The sequence below is a fragment of the Pteropus vampyrus genome, unplaced genomic scaffold (genome assembly GCF_000151845.1).
Source record: "Pteropus vampyrus isolate Shadow unplaced genomic scaffold, Pvam_2.0 Scaffold537, whole genome shotgun sequence".
NCBI classification, from domain to species: Eukaryota; Metazoa; Chordata; class Mammalia; order Chiroptera; family Pteropodidae; genus Pteropus; species Pteropus vampyrus.
In genome coordinates this window covers 240,897-249,615 of record NW_011889318.1, presented here as the reverse complement: position 1 = coordinate 249,615, position 8,719 = coordinate 240,897, and the positions used below count along the sequence as shown (strand labels likewise).

The 8,719-nt window shown below is 34.1% G+C and overlaps 3 protein-coding genes across 3 annotated transcripts; all 3 read left to right on the top strand.

Moving 5' to 3' along the window:
* Positions 1–462: 462 nt before the first annotated feature.
* Positions 463–1,398, top strand: TAS2R9 (taste 2 receptor member 9). Its single transcript, XM_011383689.1, has one exon. It carries the CDS (start codon positions 463–465, stop codon positions 1,396–1,398), a length of 936 nt encoding a protein of 311 aa, XP_011381991.1.
* A 452-nt stretch (positions 1,399–1,850) lies between these two features.
* TAS2R8 (taste 2 receptor member 8) lies at positions 1,851–4,222 on the top strand. Its single transcript, XM_011383696.1, is given in 4 exon segments — positions 1,851–1,887; positions 3,377–3,706; positions 3,709–4,164; positions 4,167–4,222. Coding segments are annotated over 4 exon segments (879 nt in total).
* Positions 4,223–7,780: 3,558 nt separating this feature from the next.
* On the top strand, positions 7,781–8,719 carry TAS2R7 (taste 2 receptor member 7). Its single transcript, XM_011383688.1, has one exon. The coding sequence runs from the start codon at positions 7,781–7,783 to the stop codon at positions 8,717–8,719; it is 939 nt and encodes a 312-aa protein (XP_011381990.1).

Sequence of the window (8,719 nt, the reverse complement as noted above, 5' to 3'; positions counted from 1 at the left end):
AAAACGTGCATTTGCACAAAATGAGTCACGATTTTGGGGCTTTGCCAATCATTAGAAATGGTAATAATGCCACATTTCCAAATTAAATTTTAGTTTTATTTTCCAAGTAATTGATTCCTTCATGAAGTTTCTGGTCAGTGACTCACATGAATCCAAAACATGCCAAGTTTAAAATGAGAAAGGTTGTGCAAATCCAAGAAATCAGATCCATTTCTATTTGCATCTTAGAGTCTTTCCATCATCACTCCACATAAAGAAATTACTGGCCTGAATCAGTGAAGTCTTTAGGCAGTTCCGGCCCAAAGCAAAACTGTCTCTCTTCTTGACCTGGATCACAGTAGGAAAAGAAGACAAAGACAGTTGTTGCATGACCTATGTGGCAGACATATATATTATTCTTCACTGGTCAACTGAAGGTCAATTCATCATTAGTGATATCCAAAATCAGAACTCTCTGCTGACATGCTAAATACAATGGAGGCAATATACATGATCTTGATTGCTGGTGAAATGACTATAGGAATTTGGGGAAATGGATTCATTGTACTGGTTAACTGCATTGGTTGGCTCAAAAAGAGAGATATCTCCTTGATTGATATCATCCTGGTCAGCTTAGCCATTTCCAGAATCTGTTTGTTGTGTGTAATATTTTTAGATGGCATCATAGAGCTTCTTTCTCCAGAAACATATGACCATGATGAAGTAATGAACATTTTGGATGTTTTCTGGACACTCTGCAATCATTCAAGTGTCTGGTTTACCTCTTGCCTTAGCATCTTCTATTTACTCAGAATAGCCAATATATCCCACCCATTTTTCCTCTGGATGAAGCTAAAGATTAACAGGATCATCCTTGGGATTCTTCTTGTGTCTTTTCTCATCTCCTTAATTTTTAGTATTTCATTGAATGAGGGCTCCTGGAATTATTTCAAGGTCGATCATGAAGAAAACATAACTTGGGAATTCAAAGTGAGTAAAATCCCAAATGCTTTCAAACAGATTACCCTGAATCTGGGTGCTATACCTCCTTTTGTTCTTTGCCTGATCTCATTTCTCTTGCTACTTTTCTCCCTTTTTAGACACACCAAGCAGATGAAATTTCATGCCACAGGGTTCAGAGACCCCAGCACAGAGGCCCACATGAGGGCCATAAAGGCAGTGATAATCTTTCTGATGCTCTTCATTATGTACTATGTAGCCTTTCTTGTAGTAACCTCTAGTCTTATGATTCCCCAGGGAAAATTAGCAATGATGTTTGGTGGCATAATAACTGTCATTTTTCCATCAAGCCATTCATTCATCCTGATAATGGGAAACGGTAAGCTGAGGGAGGCTTTTCTGAAGGTGCTAAGGATTTTGAAATGTTTCCACAAGAGAAGGAGCTTTTTTGTTCCTTAGATAATCGTGAGTACAAGGAGAAAGAAATCATCAAAGACACTCTCCCTTTTCCCAATTGACTGCATTCGTTTTTATTATCTGCTATTGGAAATTATTAATACCTATCATTATTCTAAATTTTCCTTTGTGTTTCTAACTTGTTTAATTTTGAATCTAATGTTATCATTGAGCCACATATGTTTCTTTGTCTTCACAGGAAAACTCAATCTGCATCCCATGCTAATATTTCATATTGCTTAAATACAAAGAGGTTCTACTTCTTTTTGCCGTACACTGGCAAAAGCCTTTGAACTGAATGAATAGAAGAATTTCAGGCAAACAGGTTGTGGGGAAGAGATTTTAAAACACATCAGCCCTTCCTATAAAATCAGTCATGTAAAAAACTGCCTACTTTGTCTGAACCAAAAGTCAGTCCTTATCTTTTCTGCCTTATCATCACCTCTATTTCTGGAATGATTCATCTTTATCAGGAAGGGGAAAAACACTCTGGTAAGAGTTTGCCTAGTCCTATTTCCTAGAAATACTGTTTGGTTAAAAAACAAACAAACAAAACCCCCCACATTTTTAAGAAATGTGATTGCCTGTCTAGAGAAATGACTACAATACAGAATATGAAATCATAAATCTTATAAAAGGAGTTAATTTTAATTAGAATAATTTAAAGTGTGCATTTCTTAATTTTAGATGAAAATGTTAATTATCTAAGAGACATTTTGGAAAGTGAATTGTCATGGATAGCATTTCCCATATTATTATTATTATTATTATTATTATTATTATTATATAATGTATATTTTTTAGTGGGTCTTTGGGTTTATTATACAACTGAATGAAAGATACAATTTAAGCATCATTTGCTATTTACAGTTGTCACTCTGCTGGGCATTGGGATAGGATAATATGCCAGCCTTTTTCATCATATTTGCTTATTCTTTATATTAAAAACTTCACTATTACTTTTAGTAGGACTGTAAGCAGATTGGAAGGTTAAAAGAAATAAAAACGAATAATACACACTCACGAAAACAGACATACAAAAAATAATAGATAATGCTGCTTTAACATTAGTCTTTACTTTTAAGCCATTCAGAGTAAGAATTCAAATCAGGTTTCACTGCAAGGAAAAAACATTAACTGTTCTACAAACCAGGGCATTTCCCTTATTCAATGAAACTAAAGAAAACAAAACGTTATCTGGTATATTTCACTTTTTATAAACATAGAGAACAAATTCTTAGTAAATGTTGCTATGTATCTGCCTGACTAATAACATTATGCCCTTTATAATTAGATTTGTATCATATCCGTCTTTAATTAACTATTTATATGAAAACAAAAATTATCATCTGAGTGAATATTAACTCTCTATAATCTGATTGCACTGATTGTTTCCAAAACTAAAATTCATTTCCACTAGAACTGTCTTGTAAGAAATTTATAACTTATGATGATGCAAATGATGTTTCATTTACACATTTTGATTTTTAACAAGCACATATTTTTGTTTGCTCTCTGTAGTTTCTTATTCAAAACTCAATTTGACCATATATGCGGAACATACTTGCATGAAGCCTATTGCAAATTCATGAAATATGATATATTTTAATTTGTATGAGAGTGGTTTTAACCAAACATTTCAGTTATCACTCACTAAAGAGCGATAATTATAATTTACCCAGGCTACAAAGCTAGTCAAGCTGTTTGGAGCAATCAGTTGGTTTATTCTTCATGAATGTAGAAGCAATCTTATTTTCGAGGATATCTGGGCTCTTCTGAAATGATATCAAAGTCAAAATAATGACAAGTGAAAACATTATTCCATGATTTGAAGAATTTATTTGTTATGTTTCAACTGGTCATATGTAAATTAGCCCATCTGTAGTGATATTTGAGATTGGGGTATTTGTTCTCTCTACCAACATGCTCAGTATAGAAGATAATGTCTTATCATGATAATAACTGGAGAGTCTATATTTAGGAATTTTGGGAAATGGATACATTGGACTAGTAAACTGGATTGACTGGGTTAAGAAAAAAAAGATCTCCTCAACTGACTACATCTCCAGAATTCGTTTGCTCTGTGTAATGGTGCTCAATGGCATCATAATGGTTTTATATCCAGATGTTTATAAAAATGATAAGCTAAAAATAGTTGATACCTTCTAGACACTCACCCACGACGTCAGTATGAGAACTGCCACCTGCTTCAACGTCTTCCATTTCCTCAAGATAGCCAATTTCTGCTACCCATTTTTCTTCTGGCTGGAATGGAGAGTTTAGAGGGTGGTTTGCTGGATCCTGCTGCAATGCTTGCCATTTCTTTGTTAAGCAGCCTAATGCTAGCAATGAGACCTAATTATGATTTTGAGTTTAAAATTGCAAAACATAAGAGAAACTTCACTGAATTGTTTCATGTAAGTGTAATTCAATACTTCAACCTGTTGTCACTCTTTAACCTCATAGCGATTGCCCCATTTACTGTGTCATTGATCTCATTTTTTCTTTTAATTACGTCCTTATGGAGACACACTAAGTGAATGAAACTGAATGTTACAGGCTGTAGAGATCCCAGCACAGAGGCCCACGCAGGAGTCATGAAAACTGTTACTTTGTTTCTCTTCCTCTTTTTTGTATACTATCTTGCTCCTCTTTTGGCAACATTTAGCTACCTTATGAAGGAAAGAAAGTTAGCTGTGATATTCGGAGAGGTTATAGCAATTCTCTACTCCTCAGGTCTCTCACTTATTTTAATTATTGGAAATAACAGCTGAGGCAGGCATCTGTCAGGATGCTGAGGTGTGGAAAAACAGCATGTGTGATGTAAAACCTTGGCTGTAAAAATGGACTTTAAAAGCAAATTTTATTTTCTAATAAAAATACAATTTTCTGTAGGTTCATTGTCATTTTTTTCCAGTTATTCCATTTATTTTGGGTATATATCTTTAAGTGTTATTGAGACCACTAGCACACCAAAGAATACATCCTTTACATCTCTTTACACTTCCAGACATTCTCATCTTCACCCTTCCCTCCAAAAATTTCAGGGCCCACATTTCTCTTTTTGTCCTTTAACTGCAAATGTTAGGCATGTATTGCCTAGTTAAAGTTCTTTAACATTTGACATTGGCCCACTGTGAAGTGCACCCAAGCTGCACTAAATGATTTCTCACTTTTTTTCTATCATACACTTTCATTGCTGACCCTTAACTGAGTTCCCTTCATGGTTCTGCTGAGTTACTCTCATTTGACTTATTAACTATGAACTTAGTTTCTTCCTGTCTTGTTTCTGGTTCACTTTCCCAGTTTTGTGTCTCTGTCCTTCCAAGTCAGTGATGCTTTAGGTAGTCTACCAGGTGATATTTTCTAGTTGACCTTTCTCTAACATCTCTTATTTATTTCTCTTGAAATTAAATTTCCTTTTAAATAACTTACATTTCAGGCAGCACCAGGATAGGAATAGAACCCACTCAAGCATCTTCCTCTAAGGAGTGTCCTTAAGTGCTCTTCACAATCTGCATGGAGGTGACTAATATGTCAGACTTTGTTCAAATTCCTTTCCTTAATAAGACCCAAGGAGTTTTCATTCAGGATTTAAGAAAAGAAATTCATTGGGAAGAAATTACCATACACAATGGAATAACAAAATACCATCACTAAAAATTCACTATATGTTCATACAGAGTAAACTACAAAAAAAAAAGTCATTAATAAAATGTGATTCTGTTCAAATCCTCTTCACTAGTATTATTGAAATACTTGATCTGGCACATCTAAGGCCATGTCTGTTCTGATCTAACTGAGCATTTTTTGCTCCCACCATTTTCTATGTCTAATTCTGGTCTATTTCAATCTATGAATTTCCTTTTATTATAACTAAGGTATTAATTACCCAAAGATTATAAGTTTTTATGCATACGATTATATACAATTAGTCTTAGGGACATAAGACTATATTTCTAATGTGCTAGCTATTTAGATTGCTATTTGTTATATTAGAAAGGAGAATCAGTGTCCCTGTGATAGAATATATTAATATATTCTATAAAATACCTGTAGATTCTATACTGAGATAAACTTTATGTCATTCTGCAGGTTTAGATGGAATAAATATATAATTAGATTAAGACTTCTGGGAAGGTTTTTCTGCATTAGTTTAAAGTCCTTCCTTCCATGTTTTGTTTTCTGTATTTCCAATGTTTCAAATATCTCCAATGACCATGACCGAACTTCAAAGTAGTAAGCTTGTGACGAAATTCTCTCTTGCATAATTTTTCTTTTTCTTTTTTTTTATTGTAGTAAGAACATTCAACATGAGATCTACACTTTTAACAAGTTTTTTTTAGTGTATAGTACTGTACTGTCAACTATAGGCTATGTGTTTTACAGTGAATCTCTAAAATTATTCATCTGGCATAAGTGACACTTTATACTTGTTGAATATCAACTCTCCACTTCTCCTTCCCCTCAGGCCTTGGCAACCACTGTTTTATTCTCTGCTTCTATGAGTTTGGCTACTTTTGATACCTCATATGAAGGGAATCATATGGTATTTATCTTCCTGTAACTAGCTCATTTCCTTTAGCATAATGTCCTCCAGGTTCACACATGTTTTTTCTTATTTCAAATTTTTTTTTTTTTTTTTTTTAAGACTGAGTAATATTCTATTGTTTCCATATACCACATTTTTTTTATCCATTCATCTGTCAATGGGAATTTCAATTGTTTCTACATTTAAGTTATTGTGAATAATGTTGCAATAAAGTTAAGGGTTAAAGTTGTCTCTTGAAATTTTTGATTTTATTTCTCTTGGATATATACACAGAAGTGAGGTTGATGGATCCATAGGTCAGTATATTTTTAATTTTTTAAAAAAATGTTCATACCCTTTTCTATAGTACCTGCATCATAACTTCCATGTTTTACAACACTAGTAAGCATAAAATCTACAATTATCTGTGAAAAAAATTAGTCTAAAATTTATTTGGTAAAGGTGTTATCATAATTATTGTGAATGCTATATCTACCCGGACACTAGGGAGAAGAAAATGATGTGCTTGTGTCAAGGATCATTTCCATAGGAGAGTGGTCACCTGTGAAATCACTACATGATAAAGCAGTTTGCCCAATAATCAGGGCTATGTCTCAAGAATGAAGATTTGACCTTTAAGGAAGGATGAGAGAAGAATTGTATTACCAAGGAATGTATGAATACCCTGAATTATTCCATGGAAACATTATGTAATAAAGTGTTCCTCAGTAACGCCAAATTAGAAAAGCTATTTCAGAACAAGAATTAGTCCATAGACATAAGGTAAATTTAATCATTAATCTCCTGCCTAACAGGCTAGAAGGGCTAAGGATCTAGATATTCAGATGCAATTTGGAAAGGGGAGGGTAGGGAGTAGAATGAAACAGGATTTTCTTTTCTTTTTCTCTTGCGTATACAACTTCCCTTTGGAATATTTTAAATGAAAAGGAAAAATCTAAAGGTAATTAATACTCTTCTTTATTATGGTTCCTTCACCTTATTATATATAGTATGACAAAGTGAATGACCATTAAATGTTACTTGACTAATAAGATGGCCCTATTTTGAGACCTTGTGCCATATAATTGTTGTTCATCTGAGGAACCAAGATAAAATAAGTTGAAATGTTTTTAGAACCAAATAATCGATATTTAGTGTTCATCTTTTAAATTCTCAAACTTTGTTAACTCAAATTTTGGATTTTTAGCAGTAATTAATATTATTCAACAAAATGAAGATTCCTCTATAAATTTCAATTTTTGACTATTTTCTAATTGCCAGAAAATAAATCCTTGAGGTTAAGATTTGCCTGATAAAATATAGGACACCTACTTAAATTTAAATTTAAGTAGTTATCCTATGCATTTGGAATATACACTAAAAAAATTTATTGTTTCTTTGGAATTCAAATTTAACTGGGTACTCTGCATTTTTATTTGCTAAATCTGGCAGGCTGTTGAGGTTACTAGTATGCATCACAGATTAATGAATCCAAAATTTGCAGAAGGTAGCCTGAGAAAGACAGTGTGAGACCTTGAGAGAGCTTTGACCTAATTTGCATCTTTATAAACTGTAGCTCAGCCTAAATTAACCATGTGTAGAAACATAAAACCTACTGGAAAGGTAAATGGACATACAGCAGCCAGGCCAAGGATTGCCAACCACGCTATTTGTGAAGACTAATTAAGTTTTAATGAAGATAGCTACAGCCTTCATTTACCATTCGCATCTCCATCACAAGACAGACTACAATAAAAGAAGTAAAGAAAATTACAGCAAAAGCTAAGAAGTAGGTGTAGATATCAAACTACATCAGTTCAGATAAAAACAAATTGGGTATTTTCCTGTTTTAACATGTCAGATGAAGTAAAAAACACCTTAATGATCATAGCAGCTGGAGAATTTTCAATGGGAATCTTAGGAAATGCATTCATTGGCTTGGTGAACTGTATGGACTGGATCAAGAATAAGAAGATTGCTTCCATTGATTTAATCCTCACAAGTCTGGCCATATCTAGAATTTGTCTATTGTGTATAATACTATTAGATTGTTTTATATTGGTGCTGTATCCAGATGTCTATGCCACCGGTAAACAAATGAAAATCATTGACTTCTTCTGGACACTAACCAACCATTTGAGTGTCTGCTTTGCCACCTGCCTCAGCATTTTTTATTTCCTCAAGATAGCTAATTTCTTTCATCCTCTTTTCCTCTGGATGAAGTGGAGAATTGACAGGGTGATTCCTAGGATCCTGCTGATGTGCTTGGCCGTCTCTGTCGTTATTAGCTTTCCTGTCATTGAAAATTTGAATGATGATTTCAGGCTTTGTGTCAAGGCAAAGTGGAAAGCAAACTTAACTTTGAGATGCAGGGTAAATAAAGCTCAGTATGCTTCCATTAAGGTATGTCTCAACCTGTTAACACTCTTCCCCTTTTCTGTGTCCCTGATCTCATTTCTCCTCTTGATTCTCTCCCTGCGGAGACACACCAGGCAGATGCGGCTCAATGCCACAGGATGCAGAGACCCCAGCATAGAAGCTCATGTGGGAGCCATGAAAGCTGTCATCTCTTTCCTCATACTTTTCATTGCCTACTATTTGTCCTTTCTCGTAGCCACCTCCAGCTACTTTATGCCAGAGACTGAATTAGCTGTGATGATTGGTGAGTTGATAGCTCTAATCTATCCCTCAAGCCATTCTTTTATCCTAATTCTAGGGAACAATAAATTACGACAAGCATTTCTAAAGGTGCTATGGAAAGTAACATATATCCTGAAAAGAAGAAATTTCTAA